This window comes from Lycorma delicatula, chromosome 1 (assembly GCF_047948215.1).
Source record: "Lycorma delicatula isolate Av1 chromosome 1, ASM4794821v1, whole genome shotgun sequence".
Lineage (NCBI taxonomy): Eukaryota > Metazoa > Arthropoda > Insecta > Hemiptera > Fulgoridae > Lycorma > Lycorma delicatula.
In genome coordinates this window covers 125094543-125121686 of record NC_134455.1, presented here as the reverse complement: position 1 = coordinate 125121686, position 27144 = coordinate 125094543, and the positions used below count along the sequence as shown (strand labels likewise).

At 30.6% G+C, this 27144-nt stretch overlaps 1 protein-coding gene across 6 annotated transcripts in view; it reads left to right on the top strand.

The window, feature by feature from the left end:
* The window catches only part of LOC142321891 (hexosaminidase D-like), an 83873-nt gene that overhangs the window by 33911 nt on the left and 22818 nt on the right, over window positions 1-27144 (top strand). For all 6 annotated transcript variants that reach the window (XM_075360411.1, XM_075360393.1, XM_075360383.1 and 3 more), the window contains one exon: window positions 11032-11220. In XM_075360411.1, coding sequence (XP_075216526.1) covers window positions 11032-11220 — 189 coding nt within the window. The remainder of the gene's footprint in view (window positions 1-11031; window positions 11221-27144) is intronic.

Sequence of the window (27144 nt, the reverse complement as noted above, 5' to 3'; positions counted from 1 at the left end):
TAAAAAAAAAACATAACATCACACCACAATATTACATATTAAAGTATATATTTAAAAGATGCATGCAAGAAAATTGCTGTATTCAGCTTAATTAACAATAGAAAATATGCACACATTGGGTTGCATGAATATTAACAGATGAACAAAAGCCTGCAGGTGACACACATTGTTAGCACAATATGAAGAAAATGGCAATGAATTTTTAGTCGTCACTAGTGGCAGCTCGTAGCTAAAATTAGAGGGGGTGCTGCTCCAGAAAATCTTTTTCTGGCCCTTTTCAAAGCCATAGCTAAAGTTTCCTGTAAAATAAAAGAACCAAAAAAAAAATGAATCAAATAGAATAGCTGGAAGCAAGATAATAACACCGATAGACAAAAAAAAAATTTTACGTTTCTCTAAGCAGTACAATTTCTTGAATTGCTTTTTTGCTTACATTACAGATTTGTAAATGCAATTGCTCTGTCACCCTTAGTTTTAAATAAATTACTCTTCAGAAAAAATTAAGGGAAAATATAGTTAAAATCTGTAAAATTTATGATTTTGCATGGTCGTACCTGTGTTAGAATGGTTTTGCTGATTCTTCTCTTTTAAAAATAGCCTCAGGGACATCCTTAATTAATGTCCAAAGCAGTCGGCTAGCATGTTAGTATTCCATTACCGATTATAGCGGCTTTCCATTACCGAAATGTCTTGGTGGAAACGTTCATGTGTTCATCACTTACGTTTCCAAGGTTGTCTGGGAAAAATCTAGATGTGAGTGGAGAAAAAATATTTTCAAAGACATATTACATCCCATAGCTCTGTATGAGGTAAGAAGTTGATAACAATATTGTGGTAATTGTCGGATTTCTGTTTGCAGATAAAATCTTTGCAAATGTCTTTAAATGAAGCTCATGCTGCACTTTCTACATTATTTAACATTGTGTTAAATACATCATCTTTGACCAACTTTCTTATTTGAGGACCAACAAATATTCCTTCTTTAATTTTTTCTTCACTTACATTTGTAAATTTCTGCCTGCTGAACAAAAATCCAGCACTATCCTTCTTCATTCCTTTTACAGAATTTTTCTTTAGACCTTGCTTGATATCGCGAGGGGGTAAAAAGATTTTTTGGGATCAACTAAGGGCTCATGAATAATTTATTTCCCGTTTGGAGTTAAGTTGTCTCGTTTCTTTCATTCTTTGGTAACATAATGTTTATCCCTAACTTGGCTGTCCCATTTGCAAAGAAAACACATGTACTTAGTATAGCCTAACTGCATGCCTAACAAAATAGCTATAACTTTCAAATCACCACATATGTTCTAGCTATGTTTTTTATAATTATCTTTTCAAGAATGTCTTTCATCACATCGTATATCTCTTTCAAATTAATACCATAAGTGATTGGTATCGAAGGATATTTGTTACCCTTGTGTAATAGAAACACTTTTAAACTATACCTGGACAAATCTATGAAAAGGCGCCAGTCCTCAGGTTTATTAACTTGTCCTAACAACAACATAAGCTCATCAATATTTGTGCAATAAACCAAATTATTTTCATCAATAAAGTACTGAGAAAATTCTTTTTCTTTATATCACTTTTGAAAACCTGAAATTTTTATATCTTTTTTTTAAGTAAATTTCAACCTTGCAGTCTTGATCCTAACAGTTCAGCTTGATTTTTTGATAAACTTAAATCCCCAACCAAGTCATTTAATTCACCTTGTGATATAAGATGTAGCTTATTGGAATATAATTCTAAATCAAAATCATTGTTGTCTTCTTCAGTACTGCCTGATTCTTCATCACTGCTTTCGAAACATACATTCACAGGTGGCTCAGGAACTGGAATAATTTTACTGTGAGATACAGGCCTGATTGCAGATTGCAGTGAAGGATATTTTACAGTACGTTCAGATTTTTTAGAAATTCCAGACACACTTGATAAACAAAAGTAACAATCAGTTACATGATCCTTTGGTTCATGCCAAACCATAGGTATACAAAATGTCAAAGCCTTCCATTTACCTTTCAGTGATCCTCTTAAATATACGGAACAACTAATGCACATTATATGAGGAGTCCACGTCTTATCCTGATCACAAATTTTACACTGAAAGTACAAATGATATGTTTTTTAATTAAAGGTGTAATGTTTTTTCTATTTGATTTTACGGTAAACTATCCACATACATAACAAAAGGTATCCACATCATTTACACAATTTCAAGGCATTGCGACACTGCACTGTTAACAAACTTAATACAGCAATAAGACTGAACAAAATTAATTCATTTCTAAATCCAGTGCTTAATACAAACAACACAGCTGTGTTTTCAGCTACATGTTTTGACCTGCACAGACATGATTAATCTTGTCCATGAAGGCTCACTCTTCAGTATTAGATATGATGTCATAATGTGTGACTATGATATGATTTAATTCTTTGTCTAGTACTGTTTGTTTATAGCTTACAAATTAAGTTAACAAAGTTAAACAATAAAAAATTAACTAACAAAATACAATAGGAGTTTAAAATGCTAACTATACGTTGAAAAATGAAAAAAATCCTTTACTTAAAATATAAAACTTTTTCAAAAATGGTGGGTGATAGAAAGATTCTCAGTTCATATTCATTATCAGCATAAGAAAACCAGATTAAAATCATTTATCGCATGTTAGGAATCAAAAATTATGTTGTCAGTGTAATCTAATTCTACACTTTATCACATTCAAGAATATGGTACACAGTTTTTAAGCATAATGTGCTTAAAACAGTATTTGGTTTAACCAAATAAATAATAAAATGTTAATAAGATAATAATTTTTAGTACTGTTAGATAATAACGTAATAAAATGTCCGCTTAAAAACACTATAGTCCAGTGGTGCTTAATTTAAATTTCTATGCACACAGAAACAAATACATAATTAGTTTTTATTAATTACCTTCTCTTTCGCCCTTCTAGCTTTTTTTTGGACAGATTTTGCAATCAAATGCCCTTGATTTCCACCCTCTTCTGATCACTACTGGGAAAATAACAAACCAATTTCATATTCCTTTCACTAACTAAACTAGAAAAGGGATCAAACAAGGAACGTTCCATACATATGTGGAGTAAAAAAAAAAACTACCTTCCACCAGCACGCCAGGATCAGAACTGCAGGATCTACAGTGCAGTTCTGTGCAGTCTCTCTCCCTCATAGCCTCATGTGCAGCTTCCTATGTATGCATGCACACAACAGCCTAACACCATGCCGCTATAACTCTGTACTTCACAGTTCCATATAAAGATTTTTGTATCTTTTTCATAAACCGTGGTATGGCTACTGACATTAAGTTTAGGGACTACATATAGTACATATAAAGAAAGAATTAAAGAAAAAAGGACTCGTTATATTAAATGTTATTGATAATATCAAGTGGAAATAGAAGGTGCTGCAGTTCCATAGTGCCTATATGCGAGCCTCCATTGGTTGTCACTACTGATAAAACATGCGTGCTCTATTTTACCCCAGAAAGCAAAAGAGCTTATACAATGGCGAGCAACATTCTTCATCTCCAAAACCAAAAAAACAAAAACTACTTTTGCAGCAGGATAAATTATGGCTTCATTTGTTTGGGATACTCAAGGTGTTCTGTACATGAGTTTCATAATAGATCAGTATACTATAAAATGCACAGTGCTACTCGGATTTACAAAGGGTCCAGTAAAGACAGCCATTCAAAAGAAGTGGAAAAAGTCAACATTAGGTTTTTTTTTTACAGAATAATGGATGCTGTCATAAGGCCACTCTTATGATGACTACAATTTATGAATTAAAATGAATAATTCTGCAACGTACTCTTATAGTTCAGATCTCTCACTGATTTCCATTTTTTCCATTTTCGAATCCTTAAAAGAAGCTGTAAGGGGTAAAAAGTTTTGTTCCAGTGAAGCTGTTTGAGAGTGGGTCTGTCAACAGCTACTAGAATTTTTTTCTGAACAAATACGGAAGCTACTCAAAAAATACCACATGTACATTGAAAAGGAGGGAAACTATTTTGAAAAATAATGTCATTTTAAACAAATAATTTATTTGTTTGAACAATCCTCATGTAAGAACTCAACTAATAAATACAAAAAGGAATTTAACTATAAAATACATACTGCATTGATTTTTGTATATTGTTAAAGTATTTGTTTAAATTTTCCTGATGATTAGCTTCAATAAGATGGGCACTTTTTTTAATTGATATTTAGTAATATTAGAATTTATTTTTGTAACTATAAATTTTAACAACACTTCAGATTTGCCAACAGGATAGAAAAAAATTTGTAGAGGAAGAAAGAATTATAAGTAAAACTGATGAAAATACTAGTCAATACAAGTTTGTATTAAACATGTTTCTCACTGTAATTTGGGTGCTGATTTCAAATATGCTATTGAAATTCTGTTACCACAAAGATTTTACGTAAGTTGTAAATTTGTAAAAATGTGTATTATAAACTCATTTTGATCAATTACTAGTTACAATTAAGAATAGTTTCTGTATTTTTACTTTTAAACAATGTGCATACATGCTTAATAAATAAAAAATAAATATATACACTGTATCATGAGATGGTAGACGTGTACAAACATGTCTATATGATGACATCATACAGACATCTGTTGATGTCTACTACAGAGCTTAAGATATTAATATAGTAGGCGATCTACCTCTGTAGTTAGTTAGTTCTTAGATGGCGCTACTGAAACACTATATTGAAATATATAAAGAAATAAATCTTATTTCAGTATAGCATTTCTGTGGCACCATCTAAGAACTAACTAACTAACTAACTAACTACAGAGGTCGATTTGCCTTCTACATAATTGCTGAGCTTAAACTCGTATTCAGTCTAGCTTCACTTGTCTATACTGTATGTTGTATTTTAAGAATTATTAGTGTTTTGCTATATTTTCATCAGTTCTTTATAATATAAAAGTGATTTTTCTTGTTTTTATTTACTACAGCATGGCTTCTGCAAAAGTTCGTGGATGTTCAAATCTTCCAGACAATTTTTGTTATATCTGGTAAATTTACATCTATAGCTTGAAGAAAAACTATTTCTGAATTGTTAAAAACAGCTTATAAATTTTATTTTAATTTTCCACTCGGGGATCAAGATAAAATCTGGTTGCCTCATGTTATTTGCTTGCATATCATGCTTAGTAAGTCTAACTGATTGGTTGAAGGTGAAATGACGAGCCATGCCATTTGCTGTACTGATGGTTTGGAGTGAACCTAAGGACCATTTCACTGACTGCTACTTTTGTATGACAAATATATTTGGATTTTCATTCAAAAATAGAAAGTTCATCAAAATACACAGAAATATCCTTAGTTCTAAAACCAGTACCACACAGAGAGGAGTTCCCTGTACCTGTACCATCTAAACCGACACTGTTAAAAGAATAATCCAAAAATGAAGCAGATGATGTTGAAGAATCTCTTCCTGTATCTGATGAGAATTCTTCCATAAAAGATTTTGTAAAGGCACTAGACAAAGATGAACCAGAATTTAATGATTTAAAAATAGATTTTCCTAAATTGAATGATGATAAACTGAAGGAGGGTATATTATCGGTCTGCAAATCAAGAAGAACTGACCTTTTGATAATAATCTTAGCGAATTTGAACTAGCTGCATGGAAGTCGTTCAAAGATGTTGATGGTGGTATTTTAGGTAACAGAAAAGATGAAAACTAAGCTTTTTTGATGAATAAACTGTTAGAAAACTACAAACGTTTAGGATGTAGAATGTCTTTAAAAATCCATTTCCTACACTCCCACCTAGATTTTTTCATGAAAATTTGGGTTCTGTCAGTGACAAGAAAGGAGAACATTTCCATCAGGATATTCTGACCATGGAGCATTGGAAAATGAGATCCTAAAATTATAGGTAACTATTTTAGTTTTTGTCTAGAGAAACTGGTCAAACATCCTACAAGCGAAAAAGTTTGCCAACACATTTTTTAAAAAATAAGGGTAAGATAATTCCAATGATTTATACTTTTAAAGGTTGTTAAAGACATTTCAATGATTCAGACCTTTAAAAACTGTTATTTTAAAATTGCATTAATGTATTTCAATTTATCTGTGTTTGAATAAATAAAGATTTAGTTGATTTAACCAAATTTTAAATGAATACTGAAATATAATATATATATTTTTTAATATTGATTTTACAGTTATGCATTTATTAGCAAATAAATCATATATCCAAATCATGTATATCTAAAAAACATGTTACATAAATTCTGATAACAGTTTTGGATTCAGCACCCCAAAATTAGGTAAAATCACATGTATGATTCCAGATACACAAAAAAAAACTTTTTTTGTTGACTACTTAAATCTACAAGCAGTTTATATTAAATATCTTTAAATGAAATGAATGTACACTTTTCTAATGAACATCTTGATTTTCATTGGTTATAATTATCTTTTTGTCCTAATAACCCTTATCCATCACATATAAAATAAAATTATTAAAAGTAAATTTTTTTTTTTTTTGTCTTCAGTCATTTGACTGGTTTGATGCAGCTCTCCAAGATTCCCTATCTAGTGCTAGTCGTTTCATTTCAATATACCCTCTACATCCTACATCCCTAAAAATTTGTTTTACATATTCCAAACGTGTCCTGCCTACACAATTTTTTCCTTCTACCTGTCCTTCCAATATTAAAGCGACTATTCCAGGATGCCTTAGTATGTGGCCTATAAGTCTGTCTCTTCTTTTAACTATATTTTTCCAAATGCTTCTTTCTTCATCTATTTGCGTCAATACCTCTTCATTTGTCACTTTATCCACCCATCTGATTTTTAACATTCTCCTATAGCACCACATTTCAAAAGCTTTTAATCTTTTCTTCTCAGATACTCCGATTGTCCAAGTTTCACCTCCATATAAAGCGACACTCCAAACATACACTCTCAAAAATCTTTTCCTGACATTTAAATTAATTTTTGATGTAAAGAAATTATATTTCATACTGAAGGCTCATTTAGCTTGTGCTATTCAGCATTTTATATCGCTCCTGCTTCGTCCATCTTTAGTAATTCTACTTCCCAATTAACAAAATTCTTCTACCTCCATAATCCTTTCTCCTCCTATTTTCACATTCAGTGGTCCATCTTTGTTATTTCTACTACATTTCATTACTTTTGTTTTGTTCTTGTTTATTTTCATGCGATAGTTCTTGCGTAGGACTTCATCTATGCCGTTCATTGTTTCTTCTAAATCTTTTTTACTCTCGGCTAGAATTACTATATCATTAGCAAATCGTAGGATCTTTATCTTTTCACCTTGTACTGTTACTCCGAATCTAAATTGTTCTTTAACATCATTAACTGCTAATTCCATTTAAAGTTTAAAAAGTAACGGAAATAGGGAACATCCTTGTCGGGCACCCTTTCTTATTACAGCTTCTTTCTTATGTTCTTCAATTATTACTGTTGCTGTTTGGTTCCTGTACATGTTAGCAATTGTTCTTCTATCTCTGTATTTGAACCCTAATTTTTTTTAAATGTTGAACATTTTATTCCAGTCTACGTTATCGAATGCCTTTTGTAGGTCTGTAAATGCCAAATATGTTGGTTTGTTTTTCTTTAATCTTCCTTCTACTATTAATCTGAGGCCTAAAATTGCTTCCCTTGTCCCTATACTTTTCCTGAAACCAAATTGGTCTTCTCCTGACACTTCTTCCACTCTCCTATCAATTCTTCTCTATAGAATTCTAGTTAAGATTTTTGATGCATGACTAGTTAAACTAATTGTTCTGTATTCTTCACATTTATCTGCCCCTGCTTTCTTTGGTATCATGAATATAACACCTTTTTTGAAGTCTGACGGAAATTCCCCTTTTTCATAAATATTACACACCAGTTTGTATAATCTATCAATCGCTTTCTCACCTGCACTGCGCAGTAATTCTATAGGTATTCCGTCTATTCCAGGAGGCCTTTCTGCTATTTAAGTCTTTTAATGCTCTCTTAAATTCAGATCTCAGTTGTTTCTCCCATTTCATCCTCCTCAACTTCCTCTTCTTCCTCTATAAACCATTTTCTAATTCATTTCTTCCGTATAACTCTTCAATATATTCCACCCATCTATCGACTTTACCTTTCGTATTATATATTGGTGTACCATCTTTGTTTAACACATTATTAGATTTTAATTTATGTACCCCAAAATTTTCCTTAACTTTCCTGTATGCTCCGTCTATTTTACCAATGTTCATTTCTCTTTCCACTTCTGAACACTTTTCTTTAATCCACTCTTCTTTCCCCAGTTTGCACTTCCTGTTTATAGGATTTCTTAATTGCCGATAGTTCCTTTTACTTTCTTCATCACTAGCATTCTTATATTTTCTACATTCATCCATCAGCTGCAATATATCATCTGAAACCCAAGGTTTTCTACCAGTTCTCTTTATTCTGCCTAAGTTTGCCTCTGCTGATTTAAGAATTTCCTTTTTAACATTCTCCCATTCTTCTTCTACATTTTCTACCTTATCTTTTTTACTCAGACCTCTTGCGATGTCCTCCTCAAAAATCTTCTTTACCTCCTCTTCCTCAAGCTTCTCTAAATTCTACCGATTCATCTGACACCTTTTCTTCAGGTTTTTAAACCCCAATCTACATTTCATTATCACCAAATTATGGTCGATATCAATTTGTGCTCCAGGGTAAGTCTTGCAGTCCATGAGTTGATTTCTAAATCTTTGCTTAACCATGATATAATCTATCTGATACCTTGCAGTATCGCCTGGCTTTTTCCAAGTGTATATTCTTCTATTATGATTTTTAAATTGGGTGTTGGCAATTACTAAATTATACTTTGTGCAAAACTCTATAAGTCGGTCCCCTCTTTCACTCCTTTTGCCCAGCCTGTATTCACCCGCTATATTTCCTTCCTTGTCTTTTCCAATGCTTGCATTTCAATCTCCAACTATTATTAAATTTTCATCTCCTTTTACGTGTTTAATTGCTTCATCAATCTCTTCGTATACACACTCTACCTCATCATCATCATGGGCGCTTGTAGGCATATAGACGTTAACAATCGTTGTCGGTGTAGGTTTTGATTTTATCCTTATTACAATCCTTCTAAAAAAAGTAAATAGTACAACAATTTAATTAAAACACATGGTTTATTGAAAAATATTTTGTACCGTTATGAAAAGCCGAAGCAGTATTTTTTTAGATAATTAGATAGTTTTTAGAAAATGATTTTCAATCGCCTTTTTGATAGACCCAAACATACAATTGTATATCAGCATGCCAAGTTAAACAAAATGCTTACAAAAATTTGCATTATAAGTTATTTTCCTTTACTGCTTTTAATCGGTAGAGGAACTGCATGACAATAAAAAAGAAAAAGAGGAATATTAACAAATACCAGACAAGGCTATTCATTAATATTCCACATGTAATAAATTAGTAATAATAAATAATAATTAATATGTACTTCATTAATAAATGAACCACTTGCATACTAATTTTACCCATGAAATTAATTTAAAAAGATGAGTAAAATTTTAAATTAGGGGTTTAAAGACAATAATATTAGAAGTCTAAAAACTTTTTTTTTCCAAATATAAATTTTTTTAATTGTACAACAAAAAAAATATTTTTTTTTTCAGTAATTTTTAATTTCAAAACATTTTAATTTATTAATTGTAAGTCAGGTTATTTCAAATAGTAATTAATTTTGGACTGGAAAAATTGTTTTTGCTATCTGATTTGGTAATATTCAATATCTTTTTCAGATAAAATGAACTTTGATGGATAAATATATATTCTTTTAATGGTAACTCAATCACATATGGGTACACATAAGCAATTGGAAACAAAATAGTAAAATCCATAAGATCATCTCAGTACTTATGGATTGTAATGAGACAGCTTAACCAGTTTTTTTATAAACTTCTTTTTATTAAAAGTCATTTACTATTAAATAAAATAGAACATTCATGAAATTTATTAGGTATCATAATTTACACTTCATATCAAAGTAGGTTACATAACAATTAATACCAATTAGGTATATCATCGGAATAAACTATTTAACATCTAGTAGCGGTATTTGGAATTAATTACCTTTAATTGTAATAGAACATTTATAATTTATTTTGTGTTAAACATTCAATTAAATAAATTCATACCTACAGACAAAGCTATAATAAACAATTATTGTAAGAAATTATTAGAGTATGCTCAAAAACCATTTATAAAAATCTTTACTTATAATCAAAACCTAGATGGCTGTTTTGATGACCATCTCACTGTATGCATATAAGTCATGTAAAACTGGAATAAAAGAGAATATACCAGATTTTATTCTTGATATTTACAAATACAATCCAAAAATTAAAAAATTCTAATTCTTATGCTGTACTAAAAATACTATTCTTCCCATTCCCTTTCTTTCCTCACACTAATTATATCCTCTTTTTTTTCTGAATTAAAAAAATAAATCTCAGTACTAATAAATAACTTTCTGTAATAAATAAAAATTATGACAATTTCTTTTAATAAATTTAATATGGCTTAATAACAGTTAACTATATTTACTGTTAAAGAGTGTCAACAGCTGATATAACCAAAACTCATAAATATGTAATAATGATAACCATACTGCTCTGAAGTCTAATATGAACATGGCAGTATTTATACATAAATGTGATCATCAATATTTCAGCTGAAAAAATTAACATTATTATCAGAAACAAACAAACATTATTATCAGATCTTTATCAATGAACTCAAGTCTTATTGGTGGTAAGTGTAGGATAGGTGAGCTGATTAACCAAATATATAACAAATTTATAAATTGTTTCTAGTAACATTCCATTTACATTGAGGCTCTTTCTGTGAACCTATATGGAAAGGCCCACCTCAGTCTGGAAAGACACCTAAGTCTAAATTTTTTATAATTTTTTTATTTAATTACATTTGAATATTTATCATTAGTAATTTAAGTAAACTGATGTCAATTTTACATTTGTTCTACAGATTACCATTTAGAAAATCATAGGGCTTGGATGCGCTTGGTAAAAACTTACTCTGATAGTATTGTTTTTAAAGGCATATTTTTGACTGGTTGGCAGCGATACGATCACTTTGCTATTTTATGTGAACTTCTACCAGTTGGTTTACCATCTCTTGCTGTAAATCTGGCTTTCTTAACACTCAGTAATATCGGTAAGTATAAATCTGATCTTTTACTGTATGTTATTATTTATTATAAAATTCAAGATTGACACGTTCAACTTAAATATCTCTTTTTATAAAATATTTATTAATACAGCCTTGGCACATTTTGGGAGAGGAATAGGAGGTATAGCTGTACCTAACTGTAATTTTACCCACCAGATCAGAAATTACTTGGTAATTTCCATGGGGGTAATTTTCATGAGGGGTTCTGTAGGACTTCCTACTAGATAACATTAAGAATGAACTGGCCTTATCATCAAGCTTCTGGAATTCTCATGACGGAGGAACAGTGTCAGACCCACATCCACAGAATTGATTGTAGAGAATAAGAGATCAAGAATTTAAGGTGGGTACGAGAATATATAATGATTTAAATTATGCATTGCCCTATGTAGTTGCCAGTGTTGCACAATATCCAGTCTTGATACTGGCCTAGAAAATACAATACAAGAAAATTTAAAGAAATAATAAAAGAGAAAAAATTTCAATTAATTCTCCAATATCTCATTACTAATTTAACATAATTATATCAGATAATACAGTTGTGTGTAATTAGAAGGTACTGCTTTTGCCAAAAGTTGGGATCAGGTATGTTGTTTAGTTCTTGTTTATTGCTGCTGGTTTTTACTAAATCTATAATATATTACACATTGATCAGTTATTAGTTGTTTTTTTTACAGAAAATTATTTATATATTAAATTTCATTACATTTTTGTTAAGATTTTTTTTTACATGTTATGATTTTAGTTTTTCAATCTTCTATACTAATGTTTTCTCAAACATTAAAAATGATTTAGAAATATTTCTGGTAATTTTTTTCTCTTGCCTTTTCACTATCTTCAAATCATTAATTGTCTTTATTTTTTAAACTACTTCTAAATTAATTTATTCAATATAACATAAAAGATGAAGATCAAAAAATTAACATGAAAATGACTAATTTTTTTATCAATATTATTAAAGATCTGTTTCTTCAAATCAGTAATTACAGTTTTCCATTCCTGGTAGTTCTATACTTTTTATAAGTTTGTCTTTGATGATATTTTTTTCTATCTTCTAATCTTTTAGTTTTGTAAATGAATTAAAAACATAGGTGTACAAGAAGAATTTTATTAAAACAGTTTCTCTTGAAACAAAAGTTTACTGATAATGTTAATTTGAACAAATATTCTCTTTTAGTGAGTACACATGTTAATCCTGAGTACTCTGTGTACTGTGTTTATCCTGATAGATGTGCTAATATTAGCTTAACAACTAGCAGGACCTCCTAAGCTTGATAGGTTGAAGTACTAAGAAGTACTTTACAGAAGCAAGTGTTCTATGTTAAGAGCAGCTCTATAACAGTGTCTGTTCAGTACATTAGGGATGCCTGACGAGTTGGGAGAAGATAATTGAACACCACTACCCAATGATTCTCCAAGGATTAGCACATGGCATAGTATAAAATTGTTTCCTGTTCATATTTGGAGTAAGCAATATAAGTTATGACATTCAACTGCTAAAATGAGTCAAGAAAAAGTGGAAAAAAGATTGATTAGTTATATGAAAAATAAAAACACTTTCAAAAGCTTTTTTTAACTACTTTCTGGAAACAGGTTAGAAAATTAAAAAAGTAATGGAAATAAGTAGAAAGGGTATTACTGAATTAAGTGAAGTGAATTGGGAAGGGAAAGGTAAGTTTACAATGATATTGCAATATACAATTCAAGAAGTAAAAAAGACATTCTAAAAAAAGAAATAGCAAAATATGTGTAAAGACTGATTTTACTAATGACAACGTAGTCGTTGTTGGGATAAGAATAAACCTTAAAGGCCTTCCTTTTAGTACAAGTACACAAAAAATGTAACAGTGAATTAGTGTGAGGTGACATTTTGTATCTTACTATGGAAAATATTTGGAAGAAGGTAAATGTTATGGAAAGGAAGGTAAAATATCATTAAAAGGAAAACTTGAGATAGTGTAATGTTATGGTAGGGAAACGAAGAGAAGACCAAATATTTTAGGGAATTATGCCACTGGACACATGGAATGAAAGGGGAAAACATTTATTGAGTTTTATAAGGAAAATAAAATGTTATGTTTAAAAACTGAAAAAGAAGTATGTACATAGAAGTTACTGAAGATACATACTGAAGACACATAGTTAAATTGACTACATAAAATCAGAAGTAATAAGAAATATAAAATTGCATTTAGGTTGCCAGGAGCTGTTATAAATAGCAATTACACTCTTCTGTTAGCAGAAATAAAATTAGTATTGAAGAGATGTAGAAAAGAGAAGAAAAAAATAAATGTAACGTAAAAAAAGCAATAATTTGAAAAGTGGTAGTAGGGGAGAAATAGCTCTAACATTGAAGGAAAGGAATATAAAAGACAATGGTGAAAATAAATTTTTGGTGAATACAAAGATGAAAACAGTAAAAAAATTAACAATAGGCTTCTTAAGGGAAGAATAAAGGGAGCAAGTTACTAGCGTGGTGACTAACTGAAAAAAATACAAGAATAGAAATGACGATGCTACAGAAAATTAAATAATGAATTAAGAAGAGTAACAAAAAAAGGGAACCAAAAAGATGGCTTGCAGATAACATGCTCAAATATAAAGGATTTCAGGAAAAGTTTGAAAAATATATAAAAAATTAAAAATAATAGCATGTAAGAGAAGGAAGAATACTAAAGAAATTACCAAAAGAAATAGCAAAGTATTACACTGAGAAAAAGAGTTACTTAAAAGGGGGAAGGAAGATATGAATAAATTATATCTTTCCTACAAGAAGCCAAATGATTTCTCATTGGAAGTTAAGGATGAAATGAAAGAGGAGGTCGGAGTAACAAACTTAAAATTGAAAGTTTTATAACCAGTAACCAATATGAAGAATAGAAAAATAAGCTCCCAATAGAAGTAAGTAATGTAATGTAATCTACAATGACTACATTACAAAATTTGCTGTTACCAGCAGATTTTCTTTAAACTATCATGATTCAAATCCCATAAAAGCATGGTGCAGTAAACTGTCAAGATTATAGGACTTAATACACCAATTAATTTCAAATTCAATAAAAAATCTCATGATAATTCTGAACAGAAGATTAAGTAGAAAAATGGAACAGAAGAAAAATGAAAAAAAATGTTACAGAAAAACAATATGGATTTAGGAAGGGAAGACTCAGAAGAGATGCGATTGGACTAATTAGAACTGTTAGTGAGAGGAATATCACAAAGAGGTAAAGGAATAAGTGTGTGCTTTATAGATACAGAGAAAGCATTCAACTGTCAAATTGGATAAACTATTAGAAAGAAAAAAGATCAGGTACAATTTAAGAATTATACCTTAATCAGAAAATAGTTATGAGAAAGGGGATTCCACAAACTGAGTGGTTTAACTTAGCAAGAGGAGTAAGCCAAGTGTGTTGGCTATCCCCAACTTTGTTTACTATGTACAGAAAGGGATATGAAAAAAAATTCTCTTCAAGTTAATGACTGGATAAGTGTATGAGAAAGAAAATAAATTATATAAGATTTGCAGATGATATGATGATTTTAAAAGATAAAGTACAAGATATTAATTATGATTTTAAAATTAAAGGACATTGTGCCAGAATATGGAATGAAAATGAACTTAAAGAAAACAAAATTAAGACAGGAGACAATATGTTAATGTCTAGCCAAGAGAAGGAAAAATTGAACAAGATATAAAAGAATATATCTCTTTTCTGGTAAGGTGGATTTTCATTTTTTAATAATTTATTAAATATATCAGCAGTAATCATTTCTGAGAAATTGATTCTCACACACACCCATGTAAAAATGGTTTTAAGTATTATAATTATAAGTTATATATTATATAAGTTATTATATTATATAAGTTAAAAATGAGCAAAATTACAGCTAATATTAAATTTATCAAAATATGCACAAAAAAATAACATCACACCCAATTATATTAATATCCCTATTAAAAATAATAATAAAGCAACTATCATCACTAAAAATAAAGCCAGAATAATCTGCATCAATAATGAAGTAAAAAACTTATATATTAATAAACAAAAATTTACTTTTATACATATTTAATATATTCTGTGTTAATACACGAATTGGGAAATGTTAGGTTAAATGAGGTAATAAAAATTGTAGACTACAAAATTACAAACATATTGAAACAGAAATATAATATAATTAAACTTAAATAAATTATTAAATACTTAAATAAATAAATTAAAGATATACATAATAAAAGTAAAAACACTAATTTTAATAATATAATACGAGATAAAATAAATATTATCATAAATTTGGAGATAATGTTATCAACATGACACAAATTAATTTTAATAAGGAGGAACGTAATATGATAGCATATGCATACAAATATAACGTTAAACCAGATAAAATATATAACGAAACAAACTAAACAACACAGAAGATAACATGTATAAGATTCATGACAATGACAAAAGAGATAATTTTTTTTTTTTTTGTCTTCAGTCATTTGACTGGTTTGATGCAGCTCTCCAAGATTCCCTATCTAGTGCTAGTCATTTCATTTCAGTATACCCGCTACATCCTACATCCCTAACAATTTGTTTTACATATTCCAAACGTGGCCAACAATTACACTTACCAACAAAATCAAAATCAAATTAAAATCAAATTAATCAATAATAAAACACACATAGTCAAAGCTGATAAAACAGGTACACCTGTCATTATATACTTGCAAAATTATATAGAAAAGATTAATCAATGTATAAAAGATAACAATTTTACAAAAACCAAAAATCCTATAAATAATTATATAAAAAATTAAAACTTTAATCAATAAATGTTAATATGTTTTACTGGATGATAAAATAAAAAATAAATTAAAAAAATATTAATACATATGCACCATACGTGAAAGCTTTACAAAATACATAAAATTAATACACCAGTAAGACCATTAATTGATTTTACCCATTCACCAACATATTTTTTAAGCAAATTTTTAGCTAATATATTAAAAATTCAATTAAATTAAACAATACGTACACTTTAGAAAATTGTTATATTATAGATTTTTGTAATATGTATTCTAATATAGACATAAATAAAACTTTAGTAAACATTAAAAAACATTTACAAAACAATAAAGATTAAATATATATTTTTTATATATTTAATTGACATGATTAAATTATGTTGTGAATATAGTTTTTTTTAGTTTTAATAACCAATGTTATAAACAATCATTCGATTTAGCGATGGGTGAACCGTTATCGACAATTATGGCAGAAATATACATACAATTTTTTAGAATATACTGCAAAAACATTGATTGCATAACATTGCTCATAATTAGTATCACTCATTTATATAATGCACAACAAAAATTTGTTTCAAGAAAAGTTTGTTTACATCTCACATGGCAACAGTAAGTAAAAATATTAAAACTAATATAAATCAGCTGTTCATATAATCATATGTTTACTAGTAACTTTACAGTATTCCTGCCACAAAAACTTTACAACTTTACAGTAGCTGCCAAAAAAAAAATTAGTCTCATTACTTTATATATGAACCTCATATATAGTGCCATACATTACCTCAAACATGATAAAGTTTCTTTAAACAAAGAAATAGAAACAATTAAAAACATTGCTGTTACTAGTAATAATAATATTAATACTATAAATGAATTATATAATAAAATAAATAATACAATTAATATGACTAACAATATAAAATTATTACCAGATAAAAAGGAAAAAATATACATAAAAAATGAATACACTTCTTTTACTCCAAAAATTTTAAACCTTGGAGTAGTCGCGCGGTTAACAGTTACATGAACGGTCACATGGTTGACCAGTGTCACCCACAGAATGATTTTGTTTTTGGTATCCTATAATTTAATTACTTACTTAATTAAATCTTTATGCCTTACTTTAATGTTAGAAAGGGTTTATAAATAAAGATGATCTATCTTGCCTGAATCCGATTCTTCGGGATCCCTTTCTTCCTCTTCATCAGATAATTCTTTGAGCCACTGCTGCCAAATTTTGGGATCTGATGAGTACTCAACTTTTCTTTTGTTAGTTTGTGACATGATCTATGTAAAAATAAAAATAAAATAGGGTTTAGGTATTATTTCTATTGGAAGGAAAAAACTAAATAGATGAAAAATAACAAATTGATAAATATCTATCTCATAAAACAAATTATTAAAGAAAAAATTACTTACCGGTAAAATAACTTAAAAGGTCGCGTGGGGGACACTTGTCAACCAAACTAGTTTGAGGTGAAATACCTTTCTTAGTTGAAGGGTAAACTGAACGACGACACTGTAGATTCCAACAATAGGGTCTTCTTGAAAGATACTGGAAGGGACAGAATGGTGGGGGTTATGGAAAGGGAATAACCCATAAATAATGGCAGGTGGGTGACAACTGTCAACCGCGCGACTACTCCAGGGTTAAAAAATGTATAAAAAAATTAGTATAACACCTACATATACTACAAATAATAAATTAATTAAATATATTAATAATAATTATAATAAAATATCATAAAATGATGCCAAGTTTGATAAACAAGGGGTGTATATAGTCTGGGTTGTGAGGATTGTGATATGATATATGTTGGTATGACCAATCGTAAATTCTGTATACATGCAAAAGAACACATGGTTAGTATTAAAAACAATAAATCAGAAATTCTAACTTTGCTAAACATGTATTAGATAATGGTCATACATACTATCCTGTTACTTTTATGAAAATCTTAGACATTTCTTACAATTATTATAATACAGAAAAATATCACATTTACAGCAATCATAAAAATCTTAATTAATAAGAAAAGATTTTTTAAAGATGATAAATTATTTAAACATGCCCTAAATATAGATATAAAGAAATATTAATTTAATCAAGTAAAATATCATTTCTGATAACATGGTTTTCCTTTTAATTACATTTCAATCCAGTCTCTATATTGTTTCAGTATACTGTTAGAATGCAAACAATCATGACTGTTTGCATATATTAATTTTTTAACATAATTATAATATTTTAACTTCTGATGGTGGTTTTTAAATAAACTGAAAGTTCTCAAGTCACTTAATTTAACTTGGTGAGGTGGATTTTCATTTTTTAATAATTTATAAAATATATCAGCGGTAATGTTTGAGAAATTGATATATAAGTGTACTGGTATTAGGTACCATGTTAACAGAAGATTGGAAGCAGTAAAAACTAAATAAAAACTAGAGTAGTAATGCCTAAGGAAGTACGTGATAGAAGTTCTTACGCAACAAGATGACTCACCAAGCCAAGCACTTATTATTCCCTGCGAATTGTAGTTAATACTGAAGCTGAAATACTGCATAATGGATCATGATTTGAGGCCCAAGTGAACATAATTAAAAATGTGATGATACAGGTAGCTTATTGCCATCTGAAGTAAGACTTCCTAAAATATTGTGAAGAGTGGAGAAAGTTTTAGGCTGAATGTGTTAAGACAAAAGACCCATACCTTGAAGGAAGTAAGAAGTAGAATTGAATTTTTTTTTTATTATTATTATTTTTGGTTTCTTCAAGATTATGCCCAATCACAGTTAATGAAAAATTAATATTCTAGTGTTTGAAAAATGCCAAACTTGACCAGGAATTGAATTTAAAACTCTGCTATGTGCATCTTTTGTTTGCTAAAGTACTCTAAAGGATGCTTTCTGTCAGAACCTTATTCCTACATATTAATGAATAAGCTTAAACTAAGTTTCTACAATTACTAATAAGAAAATAACTAATAAAAAACCGTTAAAAAGTAATGACAAACAGTTAAACAAATAAAAATTGTCATTACATGTTTAATGCACTTTGGAAGAAGTGTTCAAAATATCCCCAGCCGTTTCTTCTTGCCATATGCATTTGTGGCAGATGTAAACAACGAATTATACAATTTTTTTCAATAAAGTTTTGTCCAAGTTTGTAAAATCAATCGTGATTTCAGTCAATAGCTTGAGGCATCTTGACCCCTGTAGGGGAAGACATCTGACAATCTCAGTCGCTACACCACCCCCCGTTCCTAGGTATGATGGGCTTTAACAGAAGTAGTCTTTTAGACCCTCTAAACCTGTTAACACAACATATGATGTTGTGATATGCTCCTGATATGATTTGAACGAGGCCTCGTCCAAATCAGTGTTCTGCTCCCGAATGAGAGACAGAACTTCTTCATCAGAGATACTCCGCTCGATGTCATATATTATGAACCGGGGCTTCCTCAACCGCTTGGGGTCCACATTAACCTCAAGCTTCTGTACCGCAGGAGAGTCCTTAATGACTTGGACCGTCTCCTTATTGTCAGCAACAACTACTAACCCTCTACTGGTCTCCTTAATATCTCGAATTCTAACCCGATTCCGATCACCACGAAGGGCTTCACGGAAATCGCGCTTTAAGTCTTGACTCGTGGTCTTCGAGCCCTCTGCCTTGTTCACGAAGATTACCTCCGGCTTCTTCGCCGCCTTGCTGGCCTCGCGTTTGGTTTTCAGGACCTCAGCGTAGCGCCTGGGCTGCACTGGGGCCTGAACAACCACCTTGGGAGCCTTGACCTCGTGGGGCTTGGAGGCCAAGGCCTTGAAACCCTCACTAACCGCCTTGAAAGCTTCCCTCAACTTGCCAAGTCGAGGGAGAATCGTTTTCCTCGCCCCCGAACTGACTCCGCCGGGAAGCGCAAGAAAATCTACTAAGTAGTCCAGGTCCTGCTGGACTTTCAACAACAGAGCAGAACTGCCAGGTCTGCCCTTAGAATTTTTGATGGCCTCTACTACAGGGAAGGACCGCACCTGGGTGGGTGCCCCTGTATCCATTGCATCGCTGACCTCGTCCTCTGAGGAGCTAGTCGATGGAACTGGCGCAGGTTTCCTCTTCCGCCTGGACTTCTTCACCTCTTGGAACTCCGACATGGCCGAAGATTCCCTAAGTCCTACTGAATTAACTAAAATCTCGCTGTCTACCTACTACTATCAAGTTTGGGCAAGCCCACAAAGTGACAACTACCCGCAGCGAGTACGGGCAGCCGGAGACCCTTGCATTCTCCTGTCACACTTCGTACCTCTTCGCCGCTGCTGGAACGATTGATTGGTGCACTAGACGTACAACAATGAACCACAGATTACGGTCCTTGCTCTGACAAGAGCGCAGAAGGACTAAAAGGCAAGGCCTTTTTTCTGTCACGGGGACTAACGACCAGCAGTCGTTGCCACCCTTTCGCCACATTGAGGCGAGTACGCGCCGCACAAGTCCACGCCAAGCACACCGCAGCAGAGCTACAAATGTTGAGTCTAACTTAAAATGCGTAAATCGTGAATACAGCCTTAAGACCAGCTAACCTCGATACTGTCGGAAGGTACACACACGACCGATAGCCAAAAGAACACTGATAATAAGATATACCACGGTGATACTCTGAGACGCACAAGGGACCAGAGTATCTCTCATCCTAACAGCTAATATCTGAGCTAACTGGGGCTCGTTGCCAAAATGCCTTGGCATTTTACTTCGCAAAATGTCTTTGCGAAGTAAGCACCCTGCCAGGCCCGTAGCCAACCTATCTATTACAGATCAGACCTCCTCAACCATCCTCCGTAGGACTAAGATTCTAAGGAAGCCAGCAACTATGCTCCATTCCCTTTTGATTTTCCAATTAATTTGCATATCAAAACCAGAATTAATCCTCACTAGCTCTCTAGCTACTTTGGTACGTTCAGCTTTGTACCTGGGGCAGACGTATAATATATGGCACACATCGCCCTACATTCCGAACACAAGCTTGAATTAATCAAATCAAATCTGGCCAACCTACCACAAAAAGCACCATGTCCAGAAAGAAACTGTAATATGCCAATTGGGGATAATTCATGTAATTACCTGCATACTTCTTACATTAAAAAAAATACCTTACCTTTAGGCACAAACAAAAAAACACAAGTTCCAAATTACAAGAATGTAATGGCCATTCAGTTGTTTCTTAGTGTTCTATTCATTAGGAAAAGTTTGATTGAGGTAGCAAGAAAGTCCTCCATCTTGCTTACCAATGGGACAACCAATGTACAATATATGATTGTTAGCTTAGGAATAATATCTCATAACATATTTCAAGATATGAATTTACACTTCCACTGAAGAAAAAATAAACATTCAAACACTCCCTTTTTTGTGATCCAACACTAAACACCAACAGGTACATTAAGTTCCCTAACTATTACACTGGTCAACAAAATTAAATTTTTTGTTTATTAAATGAGAGTGGCTGATTCTTATATTTTTTATGCTGATTTCATATAGGTTAACAGATTTTTTCTTCAGGCTCAATTTTTGTAATTGAAATTTCTTTTGAAACGTATGGTGAACATAATATGACAATACATTACCTGCATTTTGTACTCGGCTAAAATTTATTCCTTTTGGATTTTCTGCTGTAATTTGCTGCAGGTAGATCCCTCTTTAGATTCCAACAGTAATCAGCTGACATTTTTGGGTTCCATTTTCTTTGGTATCATGTTTCCATTGTAGATATTCCCTGGTGAAAGCGTTCTCCATGTTCATCACTGATAGTACCAAGATTGTTAGTGAAAAAATAGAAATGTGAATGTAAGAAATGGATTTTGAATGACATATTACGCCCAAGTTCTTTGTAGTTTTGAAGGAGTTCACGCACAAGTTCTCTGTAGTTACTGGGCGTATAGTTTCCAAGGAAGTTGTTTACCACACTTTGAAATGATTTCCATGCACCAACATTCAAGTCATTCAAACTTTCTTCAAATACTGCATCACTCATTAGTTTTCTTATTTGTGGTCCAACAAATATACCTTCCTTTATTTTAGCATCGCGTATATTAGGGAATTTGTGTTTTAGAAACTGAAACCCTGCACCATTATGATCCATTGCTTTAACAAAATCTTTGAATAAACCTGGAAGATAAACTTTTTCTGATTTTACTAATGCCTGACTAACAACATTCTTCTCTCCTACAGTCAGTACTTCTCTCTATGGCCACTCTTTTTGTTAATAGTATTGATGGGTTTTTATTTCCAATGTGAAGTAGACAGTTTTCAAACTAAGCTTTGACGAGTCAATAAAAAGTTGCCATTCGTCAGAATGCTGCATATGTCCCAAAGCTTCCAGTAAAGAGTTCACATAATTACAGTATATTAAGTTTTCATACTGAGAGAAGAAATGTTCAAATTCTGACTCTCTGTCACAGAAAGCACATATTTTAGTGTTTGGTTGTAAAAAATGCCATCCTTTCAGTCTTGATGCCAGTATTTCTGCTTGATTCTTTGATAAATTTAGATCACAAACCAGATAATTTAATTCTGACTGATTAATTAAATGGAGTTCAGTATATCTATTTTCTAAAAAGTTTGGATCTCTTTCTTCATCGCCTGATAAGTCAACACAAGATTTAACATTTTCATCTTTATCTAAGTTCCATATTTCTAGTGGTACTGGATTTGGAAGCTCTTGGCTATGTGGCACTGGTCACATGGCAGAGGGAATATCAGGATATTTAACAGTACATCTAGTTTTAGCTGTTATCGCAGATGTTTTTATTACAAAAAAGTAACAGTCTGTGGTGTGATCCTTCAGTTCTCTCCAAACCATTGGAATTGCAAATGTCATGTGATGATATCCATTTAGCAAACTAGTCAACAATGTTACACAAGAAGTACGGAAAACATGTTGAGACCAAGATTTGTCCTGATCACTTAATTTATATCCAAAATACAGTTCATACAACTTTTTTATCAGTGGAGTTATATTTCTTTTCTGAGACTTCAACGTTACCTTACCACGGATATAACAGAGATTGTTTGAATGATTAATGCAATTGCAAGGCATTGTTAATACATTACAACAACTAATATAAAAGAAACACTTTATAAACACACTAATTTAATAAACATACACTCACTTTACTGAACAACATATACCAGCAAATCCGAAAGCCAGCTACAAAACTTAATGTTACACAAACGAGAACTCACACTTGAATGAGAATTAAAAATATTTCTCTAGTCTGTATGACAGTTTCTGACATAAATGTAATAGTTATGGTTTCTTAAATAAATGTAATAACGATAGAAATAACTAATGAGTGAATGATATGTTTATAGTAAGATGAAAATAGGAAGAATGAGTCACATTCTTGTTCGCTTTAATTAATGTGTAAATAATAAACATGATGATATCTAACAGATCAATGTGACAACAATTAAGGGACTGTAATAAATAAACAAAAGCTATTTAGACGATAAATAATATAATAAAATATGTTCACAAAATGCTATGCTTACGTTCAGCATGATATTATCTGAAAATAAAAATGGTATTTACAAAAAAAACTAAGCCTGATTGAAGAACTCTGATATCATATTTGAAATCAGCATGAAAAATACTGTAAGAATCAGTTATTCACTCTCATTTAACAAAATCATCGTTGATCAGTGTTATTATTATGTTCCCTAAGATAATCACACAAGAAATTTCATCCACCCATTTTACTGAGTTAGGGAAAGTAGGATCCATCCTTTGCTCAAAATCATTTTCACAGAGTGGCTGAAGAAATCTTGGGTTTAGATACTTCAAAAAATTCTATTTGTTTTAATTCCTTCAGAATCTTTCATAAACTTGTTCTGTATATTTTCACCCTAACATTGTGGTTCAGCCTTTTTGGTTGATATTTGAGGGCTCTTTACCAATGACTACACAGTTTGTAAATAAGGTTTTATTCCGATAAGTACATAAAAATATATTACACAGATCATGTCAGTATAAAATAAATTATAGATATCAAAACAAATTACAAGATAAAAAATAGATATGTTTAAAGCCTACATTAATTATTTAAATACAAACACATGAAATATTGTTAAGGTAAATATAATAAATTACTAAATTTATAAAAAATTTTTTTTAATTTCCAAATAATAGCATTCAGATGCTATTATTTGGAAATTATTTTGAACACATATTTGCATACATGTTGAATGGGATTCAGAAGTGTTTTTTAATTTTTTTTTTTTTAATTACTATTATCTAAAAATTCACCAACAGAGTAATTTTGTTTCTGTAAAAAACCTTGTAATTTTATTTCAAATAAATTGATAGGAACCTTTTTCAGATGGTTCAGCAATTTATTAAAAATGGCAACAGTAGCATAGTAAGGTTGCTTCTTGTAAGTCAAAGTGTTGTATGAGTTAGGTTGGTAAAGATGGATATAGTAATTTTTTAAGAGTAAATGACCATTCATTTTTACCAAGATTTCACATTCATAAATAAACACAAGTTTAATTTAACATATTTAATTTTCTAAATATTACAGGTCTACTCGTTTCATACTTATTGACACCAGACAATGATCTGACAGCCCATTTTTGTTCTTAAAAACTCATTCAGATTTTTGAGGAAGCCACAAGAGACAACATATTTTATACGAGAATATAATTTAAGCATAATAAGTAATTAATAATGATGACAAGCCTAGTTTTTTATTAAAGTGCTTCACAGAAAAACAGTACAGCTTGATTTTTAAAATATTCAAAACTACTGCTTTGTGGGCAACAGAGATGCTATCATTAATGAGAATTCTATCCATGCAGTTAGGTGTTGCATCTACCTGAGAAGCACATTGCAATGGTTTTATCCATATTTAAAGTTAGATTGTAACAATCCAGTAAATAACGTTTTGAGCTGCTATTATACAGTTTTCAGTTTCTTTTAAATAACTGTCTGAAGAACTTTGCATTAACATCTTGAAGTGATGATCTAAATTTTACATGTATTCATATCAGAAGATGAATTTCAACTGCTAGTTTATGGTTGATAGGTATGACTTTAAACAGTTTTAAGCAGCTTCTCTAATGTCATATTATAAGTTATTTATTGTTTTAAAAGAACTATTCTAGGTTTAAAAAATTAGGAATATTTCCAACTCCACCAGGTTTTTAAAATTGAATGTTTAGCTTGTATAAATGTTGATTATTTGGTAGTTGATAAGAAATCTTGAACAGAATTCTTTATGGATGACAACAGGTATCTTTATTATTCATTCTTGTATTATTAAAAATTTTAAAACTTACTCTCGTGTATTCTACTTAAACATTATTATTTTTAATAAAAATATGAACTGAACTACGGTTGAATAACTGATTACAACCAACTGCAAGAACAAAGTTTCCTACTTCTTAAAATTAATTTTCTTCATAGAGGAAAATTGACTTTTAGCCCACTCTGTAGTAAAAATACAGTTCATTAACTAAATGTTAAACATTTATAAAAATTATAATAATTTGAATAGTACGTTAAAAGTAAAAAATACTTAATTATGCAACATTTTATTTATGTTGCATATTTAGTTATGTAATAACTGAAAAGGTAGGCATAATACATAGAAGAATCAGAAAAAACCTTTGAGAAATGAAGCTAAAATTTATTATCAAAATTGCGAAGGGACAAAATAATGCATATATCAAAATCAGACAGGTTCAAGCAAAACTAGCCTTGAAAAAGCTTGTGAAAGGTAGTCTTCACAAAAAAGAAGTCTGCTAGTATTAAATACAAATCTAAAATTTAGAAAGAAATTTTTGAAAATATTTGTATGAAATGTACTGGGCTTTATGGTAGAAACATGGACAACAGCAAAACCAGAACAGAAAATAAAATACTTGTAAAATTACTAATAAAACACATGAAACTCTTACAAACTACCCCAAAAATTAAGGTATTGTATGTTTGATAATAATTTATTTACAAGTACACAATAATTTTTTAACGTAAATAATCCCTTAACATTTATGATAACATTATATGATTTAATTTAAATGATCTCTTCTTAACATAAATAATCATAATTTTTTTTTTAAATGATAATTATGAGAAGGATAGATACAATGAACTGCCAGAAACACTTAACTTTATATTACAGCCATATCCTAGGAAATATTTCTTACTTAATCCATTATATATGAAATAATCCTTACTATTCCCAGAATTTGATGTCTAAAGTATCCACTTAGGTATAAAATAAATACTGGTGTTTAATAATATGAAGTTAGCCCAAGATAAACTGTGGAATGTTGTTTTGTTTAAACATTAAATGAAAAGCATGAAAGTAAAGTTGAGTCGATATAAAAAATTAAGATTCTTGAGTCGTTATATGTTCGCATGAAATTTTTTTCAAATTGATCAATATACAAAAGCTCAAGCATACCAAAGTCGCCCTGTGAAGAGGTGATGTTAGTTGTTTTTTTGACTAGAAGGTGATAGTGTGTCAGATGTAGCTGTAATATCAATAAAAAGTTATATTTGAAATTTATGTGGTGTTTGAGAAAGGCAGTTAAAAAGAAAACATCTGAAACTTGGGCAGAAAAAATCTGGACACTGCACTATGATACTACTTTTACTCATTTAGTGTCTTGTGTTCAAGATTTTTTGATAAGGGATAACACAATTGTACTCAACCTCCTTTTTAACTGATCTGTTTCTGGCATACTTCTTTTGTCCATGAAGATGATCGAGCAGAGTTCCCCTGAAAGAATTCAGTTTCCAGATGATAAATGAGATTGAAAAAACTTCAATCTCAGCCTAGTTACTATCAACAAAATACAATCAAATCCAAACAGTGGAAAAAATGATTTAACAAGGAAATAAAATAATTTTTCTAAAAGTTTCTTTTTGGACAAACTTTGTACAATTTTTAACATGTTCACTGCTGGTCATACAACTTTGTTCTGAATGGATCCCAAGACTCTGTAATCATTGTAACTGTGTGTTTCTTTCTGTAATTTTAGATCAACAAAGCAACTTAATTGAGTTAGCCAAGTCTATTGGGAATGATAATTAAGATCTGTTTTTGAATTA